The 25,517-nt window shown below is 43.4% G+C and overlaps 1 protein-coding gene across 4 annotated transcripts in view; it reads right to left on the reverse strand.

The window, feature by feature from the left end:
* Nucleotides 1–12,577: 12,577 nt before the first annotated feature.
* The window catches only part of LOC125450273 (tumor necrosis factor receptor superfamily member 5-like), a 54,535-nt gene continuing 41,595 nt past the window's right edge, over nucleotides 12,578–25,517 (reverse strand). For 3 of the 4 annotated variants that reach the window (XM_059652846.1, XM_059652845.1, XM_059652844.1), the window contains 4 exons: nucleotides 23,090–23,151; nucleotides 21,145–21,243; nucleotides 19,692–19,729; nucleotides 13,749–18,846 (listed from right to left, as the gene is read on the reverse strand). In XM_059652846.1, the coding sequence (XP_059508829.1) occupies nucleotides 18,616–18,846; nucleotides 19,692–19,729; nucleotides 21,145–21,243; nucleotides 23,090–23,151 (430 nt within the window). In that variant the 3' untranslated portion in view covers nucleotides 13,749–18,615. Of the gene's footprint in view, nucleotides 12,798–13,748; nucleotides 18,847–19,691; nucleotides 19,730–21,144; nucleotides 21,244–23,089; nucleotides 23,152–25,517 lie in introns of those variants that run through there. The other variant, XM_059652847.1, reaches the window with a different exon arrangement.

Here is a 25,517-nt window from a genome sequence, read left to right on the forward strand (position 1 = left end):
GGGTTACAGGGATAGGGTGAGCATGGGTGGGATGCTTTTCGGATGGTCAGTGTGGACTCAACAGGCCAAATAGTCTGCATCTAGGGTTTCTATGATTCTATGATTTAGGTACAGTATAATTGCTCCAGACATTGTGCTCCTGCACTCTCCATTCATTCATCAGTAAAGTGTGAGATTCACTGGGTTCCCACAACATGGCAATGGTTAGAATTTCAAATCAGCCACATGGATGCCAGGTTAGAGTTTCAGTAATCAAGCTCTTTAGTGCCAGGGCTGCCAAGAGACTGGGCACAGACTAGGGGGTGTTATACCATGGGCAATTAGGGGTGGCGGTTGACGAGACGGAAAGAGTTGCCTTTACTTGGCATGTTTTTTAGCCTTGGGATATCCCAAAGCATTTTAACAGAGCAGTACATAGTAAGGTACCTCTGTTCTGTAGTTACTGCCGTAATGTCAGTTTGCACACAACCTGTGATCTGATCTGCTGGAGCACCCGGAGGAAACCCATGCAGACACGGGGAGAATGCGCAAACTCTACACCGACAGTCGCCAAAGGCTGGAATCAAACCCAGGTCCCTGGCGCTGTGAGGCTGCAGTGCTAACCACTGAGTCACTATTTCAGGTGGGGACGACTCTGAATTAATGCAAGAGAGTTGCAGATCGAAGAAGGACAAAGAATTAGAACAGAAAGTTAAACTTCGGTACAGTGCTTAGCAACCTTTCACCTCATAAGATGATTGTTTGAGCCCTGATGATCAGCTCTGTGCTGCTATCACATAGGAATTCCTGCTGTGGTATGGCATTCTCTGCTACATTTTCCGCAGAGGGGGAGTGAGTGGCTCAGGAAGGTGGAAAATGGCCCCTATTTCCTTTGGGCCCTCTTCCTGATGAGCTGAGCTTTTCATTTCTGCTCACCTCTTTCTAATCTTCCCTCAGCCTGCAGCAGGTCCCAGCCATCAGTAAGGGTCTCCCAATTGTCAATGTTCACCATTGTCAGAGCTCGTGTGCCTGTGTCTCTGTAGTGAAGGCATGGACACCCAGCGGCCAGGTCACTCAGTGCAAGGTCTTTAGGCCAGCAGCCTTTAGTGTTCTGATGAACATGGCTGAGCCAGTGTAGATGTCATTGGATTAACAATGAGTGGACACTGATGGAATTAGCACATTCCGGAGAGATGCTGAGGATTCACTGGGGACAGTGAAAATGGAAACTGTTCAGCCCTTTCTCCTGCCTACCATTTATTACTCAGGCACCTCGTTTATTGGGGAGTGCACTGAGGACACAGACTTGATAGACTCGCAGTTCAGCATTCTCAGTCAGCTTGCTGTGATCCACACTCTCTCACTCAGCTCACACACAGCTGCAGCTTTTGGTTAGGTGTGCGATGATTTCAGCCTCCAGTGATGCATTGCTGGGGATTGCGGAGCCTAGATATGTGGAATGATTCTCAATCTTCAGCTCCACAGGGTCAGTGCTGATAGATGGCAGAATGGTAACATCCTGGACCAGGATGTTTGTCTTCCTGATGCTGAGGGTCAAACCAAACCCTTTACAGATTGAGGGGGAGAGAGTCTGTCCATCTGTCACTGTGTGTGACCCCCAGTGTGAAATGTTACTGCAGCATTGTGTATCCCATTGGGCTGTTCACAATCAGACTGCGTCCCCCATTCGCTTGTTCACAATCAGACTGCGTCCCCCATTCGCTTGTTCACAATCAGACTGTGTATCCCATTGGGCTGTTCACAATCAGACTGTGTATCTCATTGAGCTGTTCACAATCAGACTGTGTATCTCACTGAGCTGTTCACAAACAGACTGCGTCCCCCATTCGCCTGCTCTCTTCCTGTTCTACAGCTCTAAATCATTCCATCGTCAGTGCGTGTGATTTTATCTCCCCCTGCAGGACGTTTTCCCTTCCTGCAGCTCTCACACAAATTCAACAACAAATTTACAGGGTTTTGTCAATGTCCTCTTCAGGTTCTATACTGTCCGCCTCACAATTCAAAATGCTTCCAAAGTTCCGTATGTGGATAGTGTTTGCTGGGGCCAGAGTGCAAAGGAAGATTTACTCTAAATCTGAAGTGCAAATATACGTGGAAGTAATGAATATATATTGGAGATTCTTCTCAAGAATGTAACAGTGCTTCCAAAAACAGCTTTAAGATGTACATAGACCAAGAAATTTCACAAACTCAAAACAGATTACGAATGTTATTTACATTACCGATTCCAGCAGCATCCACTTCCTTCTAAAAAGACTCTAGTATTTTGACTCCAGTTTATTCCAAACTTTGTTGCCTCTTTGCTCTTCAAGTTTTCCTGATTTGATCCTTGCGTTTATTTTGCATTAATTGCAAAAGCATGCCCTAGTTTTGCTCCTTCTGTTTAAGTTAAGCTCATATAGCAGTCAGATGAAGCAGGTTTGCTGGAGTGACAGGTTCACGAGCTGGATTCACTCAGGGCTGTGCGGGTCTAGTCCCTGCTCTGGGTCTGGGATATTGTACTTTGGTCTTGAGGAGTGAATTGGTAATAGTCACAAAAATTTCAAAAAGAAGTAATCAGCCAGAGCTAGTTGGAAGGACACAGCAAGTTACGTCTGAATCCCAACAAAGCTCTAACTACAAACCCAAAGATGTATATACTAGTATCCAAAAGATTGGCCGTAAGAGACAAAAGCAGAGATCACCCAAACACTGTCGCTGTCTTACTGTTTTCTAAAACTTTCCTGTTAGTGGGTCATGACTGCCCTCTGCTGGTCATCCAGGAATCTGCGCCAACATGCTGGTCACCCTTGTATTGCTGTAGCATCAAGCATTAATATTTGTTCTTGGCGTCAGTTCGAATGTTTTAGAACCATACGGCGCGAAAGTAAAGTACAATCAAAAGAGCCACACAAGATTTAACTTCAAATGGCCACAATCTCTATGGAAACTGCCAGTAATTAAGCAGAGTAAAATTGTAGCAGTGTCACTGTTAGACTCAAGACCCTTTTAATTGACCTGGAAAGGGTGAGCTGCCTTCCTGAACCACTGCACTCCTTATGGTGTAGGGACATCCATAATGCTATCAGGGAGGCCGTTCCCAGACTTTTGACTCAGTGACATGTAAGGAACTTCAGAGGCTGTGTGCATCGCATTTCCAAGGCAGGATGAAGAGCTGCTTGGAAGGGAAACTGGAAATACATCACCACTCCTTCATCGCTGCTGGGACTAAATCCTGGAATTCCCTTCCAAGCAGCACTGTGGGTCTACCTACTGCACATGGACTGCAGCGGTTCAAGAAGGCAGCTCACCACCGCCTTCTCAGGGGCAGCTAGGGATGGGCAATAAATGCCAGCCCAGACAGCAACACCCACATAAAGTGATTTTTTTTTAAAAAGTCAGAAGGAGCAACTAGATACAATTGGGTACATGAGTATATAGGGTTTGTGCATATCATCTGTTTATATAGGGAGGCAATGGCCTGGTGGCATAATCGCTGGACTGTTAACCCAGAGACCCAGATAATGCGCCGGGGACCCAGGTTTGAATCAAAATTGAAAGTAATTTTGGACTTATTGCAGTGCTGACTATCCTAACTATTGTCTCACAGCGTCGTTGTGTGAAATCAGCTCGCATGTGTCCTATACAAAACAAAATTCAGAAACAATGTCACAGCATTTTTTTCTGATGAAGGATCTAGGCCCAAAACGTCAGCTTTCGGGCTCCTCTGATGCTGCTAGGCCTGCTGTGTTCATCCAGCTCTACACTGTGTTATCTCACAGCGTGGCATTCTGTTTACGAATATCCCAGTCGCAAGCTATGGGCCCTCTTTCCACTGAAGCCACTCTCTGAGGTTCAGTTAAAGACCGGACATTCACTTTGTGTCTGCTTTATTAAAATCTCCTTTAATTTTATTCAATAGCGATTAAATCATCCTTTTCAAGAGGAAACCACCCAACAGATATATCCAACCATTCATGTTCATTGTCTTGTACATCCTTTCCAGAATCTTTGGCTTTTACATAAAATGATGAGCAAAATTCGACCCAGCGCTAGCCATGCCTTTAGGAAGATTTGACACAAATTTTCTTTTACTTCGTAACATCTCAATGCTATCGCTCTCAAAATAAACCTTGCGTTTTCGGTTTACCTTTTCTATCGGCCTCAAAATCCACAGGGGGAAGAAAAGATTCACCAGAATGATTCCAGAGATGAAAAGCATCAGTTGCGAAGTTGGGTTTGAGACGTTGGAACTATCTCCCTTTGAGAGGAGAAGGCCGGGAGGAAACTTGACAAAAGTACTCGGCAAGATTTGGACAAGTTGGGTGAATGGGCGGAGGCGTGGCAGATGTTGCATAATGCCAGTAAATATGAGGTTATCCACTTTGGAATTCTAAAACGTTCCAACAAGACTAGACAGAGTAATTGCAGGAATGACGTTCCTGATCATTAGGGAGTCACGAACCAGGAGACACAATCTGAGATAATAAAATGTGAGGCTGGATGAACACAGCAGGCCCAGCAGCATCTCAGGAGCACAAAAGCTGACGTTTCGGGCCTAGACCCTCTCTGATGAAGGATCTTGGCCCGAAACGTCAGCTTTTGTGCTCCTGAGATGCTGCTGGGCCTGCTGTGTTCATCCAGCCTCACATTTTATTATCTTGGATTCTCCAGCATCTGCAGTTCCCATTATCACTGACACAATCTGAGGATACAAGGTAAGCCATTTATGACTGAAATCAGGAGAAATCTCTTCACCCAGAGAATGGTGAGCCTGTGGAATTCTCTGCCATGGAATGTTTTCAAGATGGAGTTGCTATAGCTCATAGGGGTTAAAGGAATCGAGAGTTTGGGGAGAAAGCGGGTGAAAAGGATAGAGTTGGATGATAAGCCATGGTTGTGTGAAACGGCCGAATAGGCTCAATGTACCAAATGGTTTACTCCTGCCCCTGTTTGCTGTTTAAAATCATGAGTGGTCTGGACAGAGTACGTAGGAGAAACTGTTCCCACTCATACAGTTCTAGGGCCACAGAGCTTACACAGCACTGAAGCAGACCCTTTAGTCCAACTCATCCATGCCGACAGCGTTTCCCAGATTAAACTAGTCCCACCTGTCTGCGCTTCAAACCCTACCCATTCATGTACTCATCCGAATGTCTTTTAAATATTGTAACTGTACCCACATCCACCACTTCCTCTGGGAGTTCATTCCGCACACAGGCCACTCTCTGTGTAAAAAAATTGCCCCAAAGTTTTTTTTAGATCTTTTCCCTCTCACCTGAAAAATATGCCCCCATCTTGAAATCCCACACCCTGGGGAAAGGACACCTGCTATTTACACGCACCTCATGATTTTATAAAGTCATTCCTCAAGCTCCAATCATCCAGGGAAAAATGTCCCGGCCTATCCAGCCCTTCCTTATAGCTGAAACCCTCCACTCCCAGCAACATCTTGGTAAAAACCGAAAGAACTGCGGTTGTTGTAAATCAGAAACAGCTCTAAGGAAGGGTCACTCAATCTGGAACGTTAACTCTGATTTCTCTCCACAGGTGCAGCCAGGCCTGCTGAACTTTTCCAACAATTTCAGGTTCTGTAACGTCCTGGTAAATTTCTTCTGAACCCTCTCCAGCTTTAATAATACCCTTCCTGTAATAGGGCGCCCAGAAATGGATGTGAAAAGATTGTGAATGGGGAGGTGCAGACTCAGCCCTAAGAAGCAATATGTGGAAAAGTTGTTTCAAATGGGAAATGGTTCTGGTCAGGAATGCAGCACCTGAAAGTGTGGTAAAAGCAGGTTCGATCAAAGCTTTCAAAAGAGATTTAGACTGTTAGTTGAAAAGACTGAGTAGCCAGCATGGACACTCTGTGAGCACCCTGTGCACATATATTGGAGTCTTTCCTTCAAACCCAGTCATTGTAGAGCATTGCTGATTTAGTACTTAATTGCGATGCCAATCCTCAGTGATTTATTAGCCTTTCATCCATTGTCTATTGTTGTTGGTAACCTAATATGTTTAAGCTTTGCCCCACATGAGAACTTAATATATCGCAGCATGTAATACAATGCAGCCTAAACTTTACCCTTAATCTTAGTGGCTAGACAGGGAACCCTCTGGCTGCTGTGAGCCCATTCTCCCCATCTTTGGTTGTTTAGAGGCAAAAGAATTAGATATTCACTGCTTTGATTTCCAAGCAATTTACAGAGGCTTGCTCCCTGACGAATGTTAAGATCATAGGTGATGTTATTCCTGGACAAGTCAGATTAGGAATCTGACTCGATAGATCATAGTCAATTTCAACAAAATGGTTTCTGATCAAAATATAGACATGCAATTCTGCAGGTTTTGTTTTGAAAACAACGTAAATGTTCTTTGCAAAAGAAACTGAGACGAGATAGAATAATCCAAACTATCTACCTACAATTCAAATTAAAGATTTTTAAATACACAGTAAAAGCACAACCCTATTATCTCCAAAACACACCTTCATCAATTGAAAATAAACAAAACGTCTTTTACACAGTATCCAAAACATACCCTGGTCGAGTTTTCAACTCACTCCTAGCGCAGTAACCAAAATACCAATCTTATTGTACTGATACCAGAATCCATGCATCTAATACCTTGGTAGGTTTAAGTCACTTGTGATTCAACTTTTAAAGTGAAACTTCAGACAGCTTCTTCATGGAATTATCTTAAGCACCCACTTATATGTACTCAGCAATAAGTGACCTCTTCAGGGTTTTATCCCAACACTTCTGGTTGGGACTAACACCAATTCTTCACTCTAAGGTAACTTAATTTATTATATATCCTTCCCTTCTCAGGATTAATTTCTACAAAGCCATTCTATTCCAAGGTCTTCACAGGACTAACCCATATACCCTTCTGGAAAGGTGTGTGTTATTTTCAGTTATTCTTGGATGACAACTTGGGTACCTTCCAGCTGATTGCTGTCAGTCTGTATAATCACACAGTCATTGTTTGAGTTGTTTTTTCTTCACTCTCCTCATGAATGATTAGTTTGTCATCAATCTCAGTTGACTTCGGCTACCTCATAACGTAACAACACAATCAGGAATGAGTTTGTAAGATCTGGTTGGTTGTATATTTTACGAATTTTTGCCAGCATCCAGTGTATTTGTGACTGGATTTCTGACTCATGCTGTCTGATGCGTGTTTGTGATAGTTCTTTACCTGTGCAGTCACGCATCTCCTTCATTCTCCTCTGTTACTTGGAGAGCAATGTCCTGTGTGTCAGAATGGTTGGGCAATTAGTTGCTAGACAAGATCACTCCCACTTCTCTTCTGAGCCCAGATTGTGCTGAGGCCAGTGGTTCCTTCTTCATATAGTTCAGTTGCATTCAAAACCTCTCCTCAATGTTAACATTGCGCTTCCAAGGAGGATAGATTAAAAAGGGCTGCATCACATTGCATGATCCTCAAAATTTGTTACTTTGTTGAAGGGGTTAAGAAATGCCTGTGTGTGACCGATTGATTCCATCAGGTCACGTCTGGTCTCTTCCACCCTTTTGTGGATCTGACTTGAACTTCATGAATTGTGTATATCAGTGTATACTGGCCTCGCTGTCTTTGCTAGACCATTGGTATTTACCAGGTAAATGATTGTGGCAAGCCAAGCTAAAGGTATGTATTGGTGGTGAAGTGCAATTGTGTTAATGAACAGAATTGGTGCTCCTTTATACACTGAGTCAGTCTCTCGTACGCGGTATCATGGAATGCCACTTGTTGGATCGATATATTTTTGAGTCTTTAGTGGTAACATGTTGTCACTAGCTCTGGTGTTCTTACTGACTTTCAGAGTGTTTCAGGAACTATGGCTCAGTGGTTAGCACTGCTGCCTCGCAACACCAGGGACCTGGGTTTGATTCTACCCTCAGGCGACTCTGTCTGTGTGGAGTTTGCACATTCTCCCACATGGCTTTCCTCCAGATATTCCAGTTTCCTCCCACAGTCCAAAGATGTACAAGCTAGGTGGAGTGACCATGCTACAGTGTCCACAGCGTCCATGGACGTGCAGGGTTACAGGGACAGGGTAGGGGCACAGGTCTGGCTGGGATGCTCTTCAGGTCAATGTAGATTCTATGGGCCAAATATACTGTAGGGGTTTTGTGATCCTGTGAATACTTCTGACTGCCTCATACCATTGACATGGTTTGTGAAGTTGACAATACTAAAAGGTCGGTTTGCCTTTCTCTGCGCAGTTCGTTCAGATGTTTTGTGTTTCTGTGTGTTTTTCAGACTGCCCTTGCTGTCATTGTGTTTGTGCTGTATGACATTGCTGGTGACCTCTTTCTTTGCTCTGGGGTCTGAATTGTCCACTGGGACCTGACTTCATGAACAAGTCTGCCCAATGCCCATTGGTGCCACACTCTTTGTAGATCCAAGGAGAAACACCATTAGGATGAAGTAGCAGTGCTGTGTTGGAGGACATGAGCTCGATCACTTCCGTCTGCTTTTCTTTCTTTCTTTCTTTCCTTTCATTCTGCTTGAAGTCTTTTGCTTCAATGAGGCGTTGACGATGGGCCCTGCCTGAGCGTACTAAAGGACCTGGTGACCATCGGCTGTGAGCCGGCCCGGCCCTGAGTATGTCCCAGGGCCTGGTCATGGTATCATTAACTATAGAATCAAAGGAGGAGGCGGAAGAGGAGATCAGAGGTGGTAGCGCTTAATCTGTGAGCACTCAGCTCCTCCTGAGTCTCCAGGCTTTGGATTAAGACTTGAGTAAGACTTTAATGTCCGGACATTTCTCAATTCTTTTGTTTACTTTATGGCTGGTGTTTTCTGTTTTTCTAATCAAGTGTGTAACCAAGATGGCAGCTGTTATATTGTTGGGGGGGCAAGATGGCGACCTTGTCCATTCTGGTAGCAGTAGCAGGTCCAGGAAGAATCATGCCTGGTCCCAGGCCCATGGCAGAGCGCTTAATAGGTTTGGTTTATTTTTGTGTTTTAACATGGTGCTGGAGAGTGAAGAAACTATACAACACTTTTCTGAATTTTCTGAAGAAGGGTTCCTGCTCCTCCAATGCTGCCTGGCCTGCTGCGTTCATCCAGCTCTACACCTTGTTATCTCAGACTCCAGCTTCGGCAGTTCCTATCTCTGATACAACACTTTGCACTGTTTTTTGTCACAAGGTACACGTGTCAATAAATAAATCAAATCAAATCAAATGACTGGGCAGCTTTTGGGCAGGGGCATTTATGTCGGATCTTGCTAGTTTGGCACACTTCTCCAACTGTAGCAGAAATGTAGTCTGTGCCTAAAGCAAGTAATTGATGTTGGCTTGCCACTCAAGCTTCTTGCTGGAATTGATCTTCCAGCTAAGCACCAATGATATGTATCAGAGATAATGGGAACTGCAGATGCTGGAGAATCCGAGATAACAAAGTGTGGAGCTGGATGGACACAGCAGGCCAAGCAGCATCTTAGGAGCAGGAAAGCTGACGTTTCGGGCCGAGACCCTTCATCATGCTTTTCTGCATACTTGGCCTGCTGTGTCCATCCAGCTCCACACTTTGTTTCCTCTGTAGGATAATAAGTCAGCACAACATCATGGGCCAAAAGGTCTGTACTGTGCTGTACTGTTCTAATGTAAGAACGATCACCGATTCACTTCTTCTTCAGAGAATTCACACTCATGTCCTTTGCTGCGGCACCACACGGCAAAATATGTTAATCTGTTAATACTGAAGTTAATGGTACCTTGAGCTGTTCTTCAATGTGCTTCAGAATTTTTTCTTGATCCTTAGAAAAACAAAATTTATTTACTCTCTTATTTAAGCCCCTCCTTGTAATATCAAGATTTTCACACATTCCTTCTCAGGATCATTTGATTGATTGATTAAATAAGTTGCAGCTGCAATTTAAACGTCCATGAAAGTATTGCTTATTCTCCAATCCATAGTCAAATGTTTGCCTTCTGTTTCTTATTGAAGATCTGCTTCTTACATTGCAGTATTTAATTATTCCTTTCTTTTACTTGTTTTGCTATTCTGACATTTTACTTTTGCCTTTTGCTTCTATATTATGTTATTTTTCACTGTCACAGCACCCTTTAATCAGTGTTATGCCTTTAGCTCATGTCTTTCAGGAAATAAGGCCTGTGGCAGCAAATGTCAGATAATAGAGCTGAAACATAATAAAGGGAAACTTTCCTCATTCAGAAAGTTACTTTACAATGTTTAAAAATGCTATTTTCCTTTATTCTGCATTTCTTCTGTTTTTAAACTGAAAGTAGCCTTTGAGTTTTTATTTGCAATTGTTTAAGGTGCAACAATCAAAATGCTTCTTAACTTTTAAAAAAAAGCAGTATGCTTTCTGATTTAAAAGTGATGTGGGTCTTCTGGCTAGATAGGGCTTAAATTTTAGGTTGATTCTACCTCACAATTATTTAGTTTGTAAATCTGTACTCACACAAACTTGGGCTGTTGGTCTTCCAAATGCTTTGAAGTCCAGGCTGTTTCGGTACATGACAGCCTGTATTCTTCCACAAGGATTTACTGCTGCTTACTACTGTGCTTCCACCACGATCTGCCCTAGTGATGGGCTCTTGTCTTCGGCAGGGGATTCATGCCAATGAATTGTGTAGAACAGATAAACTTAGATGTTCAGGCACATCATTCTTTGAAGCTTGCTTCACATGTAGATAGGGTGGTTGAGAAGGTGTTTAGCACATTTGCCTTCATTGTTCAGACCTTTTAAGTGTAGGAGCTGGGACGCCCCGTTGAAGTTGTACAAGATATTGATGAGGCCTGTTCTGGAACACCGTGCGCAGTTCTGGTCACCCTGTTATAGGAAGGATGTTAAACTAGGGCCGGCTCAGAAAAGATGTACCAAAATGTTGCCAGGAATGGAGGGTTTGAGTTGTAAAAATAAGCTGGATAGGCTGGGACTTTTTCCACTGGTGCATAAGAGGTTGAGGGGTAACCTTTTAGAGGTTTATAAAATCATGAGGGATCTAGATAACGTGAGTGGCATGCATCTGTTTCCCTAGGACGAGGGATTTTAATTCTGGGGGGACATTTTTTAAGCCAAGGAGAGAAAAGTTTAAAAGACACAAGGTGCAATTTTTTTTTTACACAGAGAGTGGTTTGTGTGTGGAATGATCTTCCAGAGGAAGCGGTGGATGCAGGAACAATTACAACATTTAAAAACCATTTAGAAAATGTTTGAAGGGATATGGGCCAATCGCAGGCCAATGGAACTAGTTTAATTTGAGATTATGGTCAGCATGGACTGGTTGGACCGAAGGGACTGTTTCTGTGCCAGAGGACTCAATGACTCAAAGTGATATTTCACTTGCTCTCACAACATATGAATTAGAGGTGAGTAATGAAAGATTCAATAGATGGTCATTATAGCTCCTGATATCTACATAGATTACAGTCACAGGCAAATGTCTGAGCAATTTGGTTACAAACTGTTTCACATTTCCCTCAGCACGTCATGCTGCAAGTGATTCCAGTGAGATGGAGACTGAGGTTTTTACACATTCATGTCCCATGCTATGGTATGCTGATAATAGTTTGAGCATTTCTGTTAAAGGGGCATCAGTACTAGCTGTGAGGTATTACAACGCAGGTACAGTCCTGGACCTGGATCAGTAGTGAGCAATGCCAGGGATAGAAATTAAGAATCTATTTCATCTGATGCGGATATCAGGGGCATAACTTTAAAGTCAGAACTTGGTCCTTGAATAATGAAATCAATAAAGGATCAATGAAATCTAGACCGCTCCCTCCAAAACATCTGACAACCAAAGATTTCAATGTTGAGTTTGATAAATTGGATATGGCATGAAGGCAGGAAAATTAACTTGCTGCACAAAATGAAATGACAGGAAAACTTGAGCATTAGCCATGTCTCATTCCTAATGTCCCAAACTGATTTTCATATGTTTCCCCTACACTGGGAGAAAGAGCAGGCATCATAGTAAAAGATAGCACTCAAAGAGCAGCCAGTTTGTTCAATGCAGGTGCTCGTTACTTATGGAAAGTTAGTGCTGTTTGGTAAGAGTAAGGGCATTTTTCCACTTTAAATGTCACAATATAGTGCACCGCCAATTTTTAGATTCTTTTACGATAATAGGTATCACTTTAGTCTGGCACTAACTGCTCAGCAGCTTCCCAGGCTGTTTCACAGAGCAGTCGAGCATAGAATCACATGCAAGTCATACCAGGTAAGGGCAGTAGATTCCTTTCCCAGAGGGGTATTATTGGACTAACTTAGGCTTTTATGACAATCACCATTTGTGAATCTAGCTTCCAATTCCAGGTTTTATTGAATTCAAATTCCACCATTGCCATGGTGGGATTTGAACCCATGTCCCTCAGCCTCAAGTTCTGAATTGCTAATGTTACCGGACCATCATCCGTCACCCCAACTCTAAATCAGAGTGATTGATTTGAAATTCCACCAGCTGCCAATGTGGGTTCCCAACCCAGGGTATTGAAGAGGAATCATATCTATCTCAAAACATTACCTTTCATTTCTCTCTCTCTCTCCATAGCTGCTGCGAGACCTGCTGCATTTCTCCAAATATTATCCGTGTTTCTTTCAGATTTCCAGTATTTTGCCTTTATTTTAGCAGAGCATCATATTACTAGTCACTAGAACATGGAACACTACAGTGCAGTACAGGCCCTTCGGCCCCTGATGTAGTCAGTGATATTACCATCTCCCCTCATTTATTCCTAATATGTGACACTCATCGGTCTGTCTGTGCCATCATCCTGCAGCCACTGAAGCACGTCTACGTCCTGCTGTGACATTGGTCATCTTCCTGCTCCACTTTGCCCTGCAGAAGTGATTAACTTTTCAGCTCTGATCAAATGAATCACCACCCGAGAGTCATACACCAGAAAGTGCCATATTCAACAGGCAGAAAGAAAGAAATACTGTTTGAAAAGGTGCAGCAGCAAAATGATGGATGGAATATACAATGTTACTATATTGGAACAGTTACTGGTTAGCAGTACAATAATCTATTATTCCATTAAGTTCTCCAATAGGGCTACAGCTAAGCCAAAACTTTTGTGGTATTTTATTGCTTAGGTTGGAATGGTGGTTCAATGGTTTGCAGTGCTGCCTAACAGCGTCAGGGACACAGGTACGATTCCAGCCTTGGGCAAATGTCTGTGTGGAGTTTGCACATTCTCCCTGTGTCTGAGTGGGTTTCCTCCAACAGCCTGAAGATATGCAGGTTAGGTGGACTGGCCATGCCAAATTGTTCAGGGGATGTGTGGCTTCAGTTTGGGTCTGGAGGAGGGGTCTGGGTGGGATGCTCTAAGGGTCGGTATGGACTTGTTGGGCCAAAGGGCCTGTTTCCACAGAGTTAAGATTCTATGATTTTAACTATAGTGTATGAATAAAGCTTCTTTTGCTTCAAATCTGATAGGTTGATCAGTCAAATTGCATCTGAAACACCTTTTTCATAAGAAAAACAATAACTTCGCACAGAAATACAGTAAACATTCAGCCAGACTACAGGTTAATATGTAAAACTATCAAAATTGTATAAATAGTCAAGTGAACAGCAGCAAGGATAAACAGCACATTTACAGCAATGTACAGACAAATATCTCAATGGAATACAGGAATGCTTTAAAAGGGTTGTTATTTGCATTAACGTTTCAGAGAAAAATTCATTATTATAACCCTAGACCTTTCATAGCAACCGAATGCTAGCCTTCTGCAGCGTCTCGTGGTCTTAACTTTCTCTGTTCTGGTTTCAAGCAGACATTCAAAGTCCTCTGAATGTTGACGGCAACAAAAGATTTTGAAAATTTATCTTCCGCATTGAAATCAAGTTCCAACCATAGGCAGACATAAAAAAGATGCCGCTTGAATTGAATGGGTGAAGTGTGGCCTGGGAATAAAGTATTTTTAAACACTTAGGAGAAGATGCAAGGCACATCTCTTTACATAACAATCCCTACAACAATCAAATAGTAACAGCATTTTGAAGACATCAAGCATATGACATGGAGTCATAGGCTTATGGGTTGTAGCCTTCCAACTGGTAAGATGATGGCTTGGGTGGTTGTTGTCCACTCTGTTTTCTGTGGAATGTTAATGCCATACAACAAAACTGGAGTTTTCCCTCGAGGGCAAAATCTCAGGCAAATTTACAGAGATCCCAAATTCCATGGGCTCGCGTTCAACCTCATTGGTTGAGTCTAAAGAAATGTAAAGCAGCATATCTGGCAGCAAAGTTGGCAGAAAGACGACGTACTTAGACATCAGTCAACAATTCTGGAACAGAGCCCAGAAGCCCAGTCAGGGTTTACAACCTTTGCATTCTTCTCTCCCAAGGTATCCATAAGGCAGTGGACGTGCTCACCCCTCAGTGAGGCTTGGTTACTGAGTGTCAGGGAGACTGCACACGCTGATGGGCTGCACAATCCACTTTTGGTTAATATGAAGAGGGTTGAGTACGACTGTTCCACAAAACTAAAATGGGACTTGAAATGTTAATTCATTTCTTCTCTCCACAGACCTCTGCTGAGCTTCTGTAGTGCTTTCTGTTTTCATGTCATGGGATGTGGGTGTGATTCAAGGTGAACATCTGTTGCCCAAGAAAATGGTGACAGGCCCTATCTTGGACTGTTCCAGTTCATCTTGTGCTAGTACAGCCTCCGTCCTGTCAAGTAGGACATTCCAGGATTTTGACCCAGTGACAATGAAGGAATGGCAATATATTTCCAAGTCAGGATGGTCAGTGGGCTTGGAGCGGAATTTGCAGGTGCACTTGAAAGATGGTACCTAAGGAGCTTTGCATTGTATCTTGTAGATTGTACACCCTGCTGTTACTGAAGGTCAGTGGTGGAGGAAGTGAACATTTAAGGTAAGTACCCCCAATTAAACTGAGTGAGTCAATTGGCTCAGTTTTTGCCTTCCTCTATCTGGTAGATTTATTTTTCTGATAACTCAGTTAGAGTTCTAATTTTTTTGCCTCCTTTACAAAGAAGAGATTTGAGCTACTCCTGAAGTATAACAGAGACTGATGGTAAGAGACACTTGATAGTATTCCAGTTTAACATGAGTGACCCAGGCATTAATTTTAAAAATACATGCAAAATGCTGAGCAGCTGCCCATTGTAGTCTTAAAGGGGCAGGGCATGTACACTTTTGCACCAGAATTATAAATGTACATTAGTTGGCATGTTTCCTTCATCCTGATGAAACAGTACCACAGAAAGTTTATTTGTAACACATACATAAATTCATGTTTATGCACACTTAGCCTCCAGACATCATTTTGTTGACATACTTTAGAATCCGTCTTAGTCATGAGTAACAATGAGAGTGGTTGCTGAACTGCAATCTGAAATGTACACGTTATCTACAATTATCTGATGTTCAACTCTGCTCTTATAGGGACGGGTCAGGTCAGCAGCTAAACACTGTACCCATCTTCTAAATGATCCAGGAATTCAGTAGTGTTATATGGCTGATTCTTACATTATTCAAAACTCTCAATAAGAACACAAGAAGTTGGAGCAAGGATAAGCCATTTGAAATAACTTGCAATTTCACAAGAGGCTGCTGCACTGAGACCTCAGAGGTCCACACACCAGAGAAGAGAAATTAAAGCAAGGATCACTGAGGAAACATAGTTGTTAGTCTGTGAAATTCTCTTCCCAAGAAAGCTGCGAAGACCAAGTTACTGAATTTATTCAAGGCCAAGTTAAATAGGTTCTTGACAAACAAGGAGTGTCAAGGGTTATGCAGAGCAGATGGAATATCAATCTGAGACCACAAACAGATTAGCCATGATCTGACTGAATGGTAGAGATGGCTTGAGGGGCTGAATGGTCTATTCCCACTCCTTAGTCCTCTGTTCCTAATCTACTCAATCTCACTGTATAGTTCAGCTCTGTCATCACAGGGATCATTCTAGTACATTCTCCGAGACAAGTAATTCCTGCCTAAGGAAGGGGGACTAAAATTGTACACAACACTCCAGGTGTAGTCTCAACAAAGTCCTATACAACTCCACCAAAACTTGCTTCCTTTTAGAGTCATTACTGGCTATACCTGCATGTTAACTTTCAGTGTTTCATGTAAGAAGCCACAAACTCCTCTGAACTCTTACTAGCTTCTCAGTTTTGAAAAGAATATTCTGCTTTTTCATTCTCACTCTCAACGTTGACCACCTTCCTGCCTTTTCATGTAAACTATCCATTTCTTTTCAGTTTCTTTACATCTCCTTCAGGGTTGACTTGCCCTCCTCGCTTTGCAGCATCAGCAAACAAATATTATTCTTGGTTCCTTCATCTAAGGCATTGCTGTAGACCCTAATTATGGGCACGATCACATCACTATCAAACTCAGTAGGAAACTCTTTCAGATTATGATCACTCTTGTCTAGAGGTTCTTCCAGTTTATATAAAAATTGAAGCTCCTCATAATTACTGCACTCATTTTGCTCCATGCTGTTCTAAATTCCAAATCTATACTCTGCCAACAATATGATTACTGTTAGATCATCTGTAAACTGCTCACTGTTGTCTACACACCATTATTTCTTAATTACAAACATACAAATGCTACATCCTGATTTTTCCAGGGTAAATTAGTTTCTCCCGTTGCCTTTACCATATCCTTCATTACTGGAGCTGCCTACCACTTCTTTCATTTTGCCCACCTTTTCTAAAAGAAGTCACATACTCCAAACGTGCTGTTCCCAATCTTGGTCACACATGAATGTTTCAGTAGCAGCTATTAGATCAAACCATTTACCTCTATTCATGCCATTCATTTATCTAACTTAGCAAGAACACTCCAGATAGTCTGGTAAAGCACCTTTACTATGAATGATTTACTATTTGTCCTTGACATGACTGGAGTCACTAATGCTCTATTAAAATTAATATGCTCTCTTTCCCCTCCTGACATTACCTGCATGATTTTACCCAAATTGCTACTTTGCTTCAAAGTCTCAACTTTTCTCTTCAGACTCATACAACAACCACTACCTGTAATCTTCCTCCCAGCTGAGCTAAAGCTACTCACTGGAATACTGGTGACAGCTCAGCTTAAATGAAATCTATCTTCACAGGACAGTTCATTCCTACCCCACACCATGTCCTGTGATGCTGGAGGCAGGTGTCAAACCTAAAAGGTCCTTCAGAATTCAATTGATGAGCTTAAGTCCTCAGGTACCCACTCTGACTTCCATGTCGAGAATTCTTGAAGTTAAGCTTGTTGAACACGTTTAGTAAGGTAGGAAACTGAATATTAGTAATGCAATTTGTGGCATTAATGAGGCACCTAACAATCAATAATCCCTCTTAATCGGCAACTCCCTGCTACTAGTGTGAAACTCACCACGTTACTTGGCAAAAGCATAAGATGCACAATGAGGAATTCTAGACATTGAGATTTTTGTGATGTTGACAAGAGGGATGAATAGCAGGCACAATGCCATGGGTAACGCCCCACTCTTTTTCTGAAATAGTGTCGTGGAAATGTTTTTCTACATCCAATACTGGAAAAGGCCTCTTTCCCCTCTGCACCAAATTCCCACATGTCCCAGCTATCCACTTGGTTTACTGTACACTCCACTGATGCATCCTCCCAGTGAGATAAGATAAAATTGCATAATCATGGCATTTACTGCTAATATCATCAGGTCTGACTCATCAACACAGGGAACTTTTTTGACTAAACCAGCAAAAAAAAATCCTCAATGAAAGTTAACAGAAACTGATCACTGATCACCCAATCAGCTACAGAGTTGTGCTGTGCAGATTTGGAGGAGTTTCTGATGATTTTTATCAAGAGCGATTGTGAAGCTCAGCTGGTTTCATTGCCACCTGAAACCCCGGGCCGGGATTACATTCTTGTTATCGTTATCATCTATTTAATCTCACTCCTTCTCCAGACAGAGACAATTCCCATGAGTGTAGAGCTCCATTTAGTTCTCTACTTCTGTGGCCCCATGAGCTCTCTGTGCCTCTCACGCACTGGCAGCCCTGCACTAGAGCCTCTCTAGTGGCCCTCCCTCACTGGCACTTTCACTGGCGTCTCAGCGATGCAAAATCTCCCGGCAGATGCTGCCCACACTCCAGCCATAATCCAGATCAATCGCAGTGAACAAGTAACGAGTGCCGAGAGGTGAGGGGATGTTGGGATTCCAAGCCGAAGCATACTCTGCCGAGCAGCCACACCAGATTAATTTCCATATGGGATTTGTTGGGCATTGATGATAAAGCCCACAACTGAGTACCATTGACAGGTTTCTGCACCTAATGCACCCAAGTTCTGACAAACATAACAGCACCCTTTGTGCAAGATTCACCAGTTATGGACACCAAAGGCAGAACAAGAAATGTCACAATCTGGTCTGTTTTCAGAGTGACCCATCTGCACAGAGGTCATTGATAACAGTACAGGTGTCCTTTGTTGTACTGTTCCAGCAAGTAATCTTTCTGGTGACTTATCACGGGTAGACGTCAAGATTAGAAGGATTTAGAAAAAAATGCCGTGAACGCAGAATGAGACCGTTATACGGTATGCAGTCTTGAAGCAAGTTCTGTAGAAATCCAAGGTCAAGTCTTTGAATCCTGGATTTGTTCATTTCAGGTTCCGACTCACAACACCGCTGTTCCTCAGTCCACGCATACTCTCCCTGCATTCCCATTGGCACTATCCCTGTACACATAGGAGGTATCTGATGTGTTAAGTAGGGTCTGCCCTTCCTCCTCTGAGGGGCGGCTGTCCTTGCCTACTTCCTGGACCGCCGTGTGCATGCTAATGCTCCCTCCTTGCTCCATCTCTGGGCTGTGAATCGGATCACCCGGATGGGTTTCCTGGGCGACCCGCTCAGGGTCATTCTCCTTCTGCAAAAAAAAAGTACACAGAAAGGGCCTCCTTGAGGCATTGTATAGACAATGGACAATGCCTGCAAGAATCAGCATTGCAAGGAGATTGCAGCACATTCAAGGAATCACTTAACCCTGCAGTGCATCTGATACATGAGCAGCTGTCATTTGCCACTGCATCCGAGCTGGTGGCGCAATTCTCAAATGACCTGGACATGCTGGCACTGCAGGAACGTCACAATGCCTGGAAATGTCCTGGGCATGTTGAAATTGCGACACTCGCTCCCCCTCCAGAATGGCTTGGCAATACCGCAGAATGAATTGGGATTCTGAGTGCTCCCAACAGATTGGGAATGTCCTGGATGGACCGCCAAGGCTCAAACCTCCAGTATTTGGGGTTATTCCATTCGGGGTTTAAGGGCCCGACAGACTCAGACAGGCCAAGGTTCCACAAAACCTCGCGAGCCACTCAAAAAAGCAATGGAACCCTAGCTCTGCTGCCTCTAGAGGCACCAACTGGTAAGTAAAATTCAGCTTACTGAGAAGGCAGCACGGTGGCTCAGTGGTTAGCACTGCTGCCTCACAGAGCCAGGGACCCAGGTTCAATTCCAGCCTCAGGCAACTGTCTGCATGGAGTTTGCACATTCTCCCAGTGTCTGCGTGGGTTTCCTCCCACAGTCCAAAGGTGTGCAGGCTCGGTGGATTGACCATGCTAAATTTCCCGTAGTGTTCAGGGATGTGTAGATTATTGGGATGGGTCCGGGTGGGATGCTCTGTGGATCAGTTCAGAGTTGTTGGGCCGAAGGGCCTGGTTCCACACTGTAGGGATTCTATGAATCAATGAAATAACTGAAGACACCAACCTTTCTTTGAATGAAATCAAAAACTTGATCCAGATAACCTGTGGAAAAGGATGGAATGTGAGTATCCTGACACCTCTCTGACTGACTGAATTCTTTTCCTTTTGACTTCCTCCCGAGTTGACATGTTTACAAATGCTTTCTCGATCTAAATTACGCAACTGGGAGAAAAAGTGGCTCCTCCGCCCCCAACCCCTCTCAGGATAATCCTCCTCAGGTAATCCATAATCCATGGATCCTCAGGCAAAAACATACACAGTCCCTCATTTCGGCTCATCCTAGATAGTGGAGATATCCACACAGTGTGTTCTCTCTCCCAAGCCAGTGACGTTCATCCTGGGCTGAGCAGGACAGTTCAGGTGAGGGATGAACAACTATCTGCAATATTGGGGGGGAATTCCACTTTACTTTGGTAATCCAAAGAAATCTTCCAGCGAAGACTGTTATCCAATGGGCCTTTCAGAACAGCACTTCCAGCATCAAGCTACCTTTTAACTGGCAGGCTGATAAATTCCATCATCAATTTTATACTCCTGGATTAAATAACCCAGGACCACCTCCTTGCTACAATGTTGCTACTCCTGCAAAGCAGCTTGGGATGCTTCACTACATTAGGAGGTGCTATATAAATAAAACTTGTTGATGGGTGGCCTCTGCACAAATCTGATTTATTTGGGCCACGACATTCAAATGCAAGATTCTTCAATGAGCTAGAAAGAAATCTAACTTGAACACACCCAATTCTCCTATAAAAACACTGATTCCCTCTTTAGTTTTACATAATATCTTGGGGACAATTTCAACCCAAGCTGTTTTTACTTTCTGCGTTTAGCAGAGGATATATTATGTCTGCTTTGTCGCTAAAGCTTGGTCCATTTTGACCAAGCAACGTGAGAGATGGAATAGAAGATATCCCTCCAGTATGGGGTAAGGAGTTGGACACACTAAACTGAAGCACCACAGCATCACTACTGGTGGGAGGTTGCAATTACAATGTGACAAGTTTAAGTTAAGCTGTTTCCATTGTATATGCAAATACAGGGACTGCCACAAAAGTGTGACAGAAATGCAGTAACAAGAATTAAGGATTTGCAAACTGGTAAGTACAAGTAGATATAAATGTTTTAATAAGTTAGGGAAGGTTTATATTCACTAGGGTCAAGCCTCAAGCCTCTTCCTCTGGAATACTGACTGAGAATCTCACTGTGACACAGTGAATAATTTAGCCAAGCTATTATTTTAAGGCATTTCGATGTCTCGTTCACTTTATTATAGTAATTTTCAGATTTTTGAGTCAAAATCTAATCTAGTCTAAAAATCGATAAAGTTAGTTAACCAGCAGCTTGAAGCAGTGTGTCGATAATCTATATTGCAGCTTTTGTAAATACTTGGCTAAGCCAAATCTATTGTAAAGCCCCCACAACATTCAGTGTAACTATCAAAATTGATGACTTACCCAGCCTGCTGCAGATAAATAAAGCTATGCACAAGATAAGCAGCACAGCCAAAAAGCCAACTGCAACTTCGTAAGATTCATTGCTCTGGTATGGGATACCTGAAATGAAAGATCAATGTATATGGATTTAATATTTCTTTAATTTAATAATTTTTTAATGCTCCAGATTGATGTCATTGACCAGAAGCCCAACTGGACCCAGCTGTAAAAGACGTAGCTGTGGAATCAGATCGTCAGCTCCTTCCTTGTAGCGCTTGAGAAGTCTTCCTCTTAAACCGATACAGTCCAGGGGTGCAGGCAGCCTCACAATGCTGATAGGAAGGGAGAGCAAAGTTTTTTGACCTAATGACAGTGAAGGAATGGCAATATGTTTCCAAGTCAGGATGGCAAATTGTTTAGAAGGGAATTTGCAGGCATGGTGATCCATGTATCTACTGCCCTTGTCTTTCTAAATGGTGGTGGTCACCAGTTGAAGGAGCTCTACCAAGCTGCTGCAGTGCATCTTGTAGATGGCTCACATTGCTGCCACTGTACACTGTGATCACAGAATCCCTGCAGTGTGAAAGCAAGCCATTTTGCTCATCAAGTCCATTCTGACCCTCCGAAGAGCACCCCACCAAGACCCACACCCACACCCTTACTCTATCCCTGCCACTCTGCATTTCCCAAGGCTAACCCACCCAACCTTGGACACTATGGGCAATTTAGCACGGCTGATCCATCAAACCTACACATCTTTGGACTGTGGGAGGAAACCGGAGCACCCGGAGGAAACCCACGCAGACACGGGGAGAATGTGCAAACTCCACACAGAGTTGCCTGAGGCTGGAATTGAACCCGGGGCCTTGGAGCTGAGAGGCAGCAGTGCTAACCACTGAGCCACCGTGCCACCCTGATGGAGGGAGTGAATGTTTAAGACCCTTATCTCAACCTTCCCAGATCAACATGTGGAATCACTCTTCCCAGTGTTTGCCCTGGAATCAGTTCCACGTTGTAGGAACAGCAATAGGAATTCTGGGCTAAGCAGGAATGTGTCATTTGTTTCTTTGGGTTTGCTATACCATCCAGTAAGATTATGGCTGATGTAACTGTGGTCTCAAAACTACTTTCCTGCCTGCACCCTTCTCCCTTTGATTCTCCTATCCACCAAAAGTCTAACTCAGCTTTGAACAAAGTGCTCCAACCTCCTCTACTTTCAGGAGGGGGCAGAGAGTTCCCCAAACTAACAACACTTTATGAGAAAATAAACTTTGCCCAATTCTCCGTCGCCGCCCTCTCTCTCAAATTGTGTCCCTTGGTTTCAGTCACTCCCACAACCCACCTTATCCAGACCACTCAGGATCTCATACATTTCCACGAGATCACTTCTCATTCTTCTAAACTTCAATGAATACGAGCAAACTGTTCCTCGTAGGATAACATCCCGATCCTGGGAATGGGATAGGGAGCCTATTTTCCCTAGGTTCTGCACTTTCAGTTTGACACACGCACGGTGGCTAGGGACGGCACGGTGGCTCAGTGTTTAGCACTGCTGCCTCACAGCACCAGGGACACGAGTTTGAGTCCAGCCTCGGGCAACTGTCTGTGTAGAGTTTGCACATCCTCCCCATGTCTACGTGGGTTTCCTCCGGGTGCTCCGGTTTCCTCCCACAGTCCAAAGATGTGCAGGCTAGGTGGATCGGCCATGCTAAATTGCCCGTAGTGTTCAAGGGTGTGTGGGTTATGGGGGGATGGGTCTGGGTGGGATGCTCCAAGAGCGGTGTGGACTTATTGGGCTGAAGGGCCTGTTTCCACACTGTAGGTAATCTAATCTTTTTTTTAAATTTGGAAACCCAGCGCCCACGTATCGAAGATCCCATTTACAAACGTACTAAATGAATTTTGTTTAAATTGAGGGATCTCAGGTCATCCATACAGCAAGCAGCAGGTGGTGAAGAGGACTCACCGCATTCAACATCGCTCTGTGTGGTCCCTGGTCTGACTTCTATCAGTCCGAGCGATGAGCAGCTACAAAGAAAGCAATAACCATTAGCAACAGCAGAAACTCGCCAAACAAACCCCACGCCCCACTCCCACCCCCGAAATAAACTTTGCAATCTGCAGAATCAATCCCAACTCGACACCTTCTGAATCTTTGATTGATATGGAGGTGGGAAGTTACACGAGGTCTTTGCACTGCTGGCTCAGGAGAGGGGGGCATCCACTCAGAGCTGCTGATAGCTAGCAAGGAGCATGCAACCATGAACATCTGGAAAGGACTGGATCAGACTCAGCTGCCAGCACTTCATCTTTTTTCCAACTCCATTCCCTTCTCCTCAGACCAAAGCGTGACATGGAGATGCCAGTGTTGGACTGGGGTGGACAAAGTCAGGAGTCACACTACACCAGGTTATAGTCCAACAGGTTTATTTGCAGACGCAAGCTCTCGGAGCGCTCCCCTTTCATCAGGTGAAGTGGAGGGAAGCACAAATGCACAGAATATAAAAGCGAAGAGATTGTCGCAAGATAATTCCAGGTGATTAACAGCGTCAAAAAGATAGTACAAATGGTGTGAGTGGAGCATCATCAGCTGAATCACAAGTGAAGGAATTACCCATGAACCAATTAATTAAGACAGAGAGGTAGTTACAAATAATTAAAACTATGATGGTGCTAGAGACAAACTAAATGGTTGGGACAAGAGTCAGGTATTAGAGTCGGCAGGTATCATTCTCCAGGTGCTACTGGACAAACTGATAAGAGGTGTCATGACTCAGTTGTAACCATCATTTATTTTCATATGTACACATGAACAGCCAGCCTTAATACTGGGAAGTGCAGAACTAACTCAAGTGCATTCCCCAGCTTCATACAAAATATTACAATATACATATTGCAATTCCCACATTTCTTTGTCCATGTGCCTTACATTATCTACAGTTATCCCACAGTGCTCACAGGCATTGTCTGTATTTCATCCAAGGATATTATTATTAAGAATATTATTAAGCTGGAGAGGGTTCAAAAGAGATGTACTAGGATGTTGCTAGAAATGGAGGGTTTGAGTTAAAAGGAGAGGCTGGATGGACTGGGGCCTTTCTCACTGGAGCATAGGAGATTGGAAAGCAACTTTTGTAGTTTATAAATCATGAGGGGGGGCATAGGGAAGGTGATTGGCAGGTGTCTTATCCCAGGGTGGGAGATTTCAACACTAGAGAACACATTTTTACAGTGAGAGGAGAAAGATTTATAAAAGACATAAGGAGCAATTTTGTTTTACACAGGGAGTAGCTCATGTGTGGAAGTGGTGGATGTCAGCACAGTTATAATGTTTAAAAACTATTTAGATACGTACACGAATAAGAAGTATTTGGAGGAATATGGGGCAAGTGAGGGCAAATGAGACTAGTTTAACTTGGGGTTATGGTCAGCATGGACTGGGTTGGACCAAGGGGTCTCTTTCCATGCTGTATTACTCTATCTTACTGATAGGAGTGAAGGAGCTAAGTTATCTTTACACATCTGTGGTTCCCATTTGCTTTTAATGTAGGTCTGAAAATTTAACCCTTTCATGACTGAAACTAATACAAGCCCTTCACGAATCTGCAGTGCCTCTCCTGGTGCCCATCCCTCATGTGACACCTGAATTGGTGCATGCCAGGCATCTGCCCTACCTAAAAGATACAGCCAAATACAGCTTCATTCTTACCCAACATCTGCACCCTACGCACTTTTGAGCAAAGGTTCCTGATTAGCAATCACTAGCAGCCACTGATTGCAGAGATCAGTTGAGGTGAGGGAACCCAGCACAAACAAACAATACCTCAAATCCACAAACTTCTGCCCCAGCGTAACTCTGTACCACACGCAGCCATGCAGCTGAGCCTAAGTGAGGAGAATCTCACAACCATACTACAATGACAGTTCTCAACCCACCCAAAGGCATCAATCAATAATATTCCTGTTTAACAGTGTTACTGAAGTAGAAATTGAAGTGTGCAATTCGGAATTTAACCACTTTTGTTTGAGTACCAAAGGTTTTACTTGCAGCCGAACAACTGTAATATGTTAACAATAGTATACCCCTGTTACAATCCATGTCACAAAAGCTTCAATTTCTGCCACTAGTGCACACCTTTCCATTATAAAAGCCTCACTGACACACTTACATTGGAAACTGACTATGTAAACATGTCACTGTAATTACACCCTCCTGTAAGCAGGGGTGCCAATGTGCTTCAATTTTGAGTCTCTGCAAAGTCCACTGCACAGAAGCTCTTGTTCTACAACCTAACCCACTTGAACACTGCCATAAGCTTTACTAAATTATGATTTAAAGTCAAAGTTGCACATAAAAATAATAAAATATTTCATTATAAAAATTAACTCATTCA

This window comes from Stegostoma tigrinum, chromosome 19 (assembly GCF_030684315.1).
Source record: "Stegostoma tigrinum isolate sSteTig4 chromosome 19, sSteTig4.hap1, whole genome shotgun sequence".
Taxonomy (NCBI): Eukaryota; Metazoa; Chordata; class Chondrichthyes; order Orectolobiformes; family Stegostomatidae; genus Stegostoma; species Stegostoma tigrinum.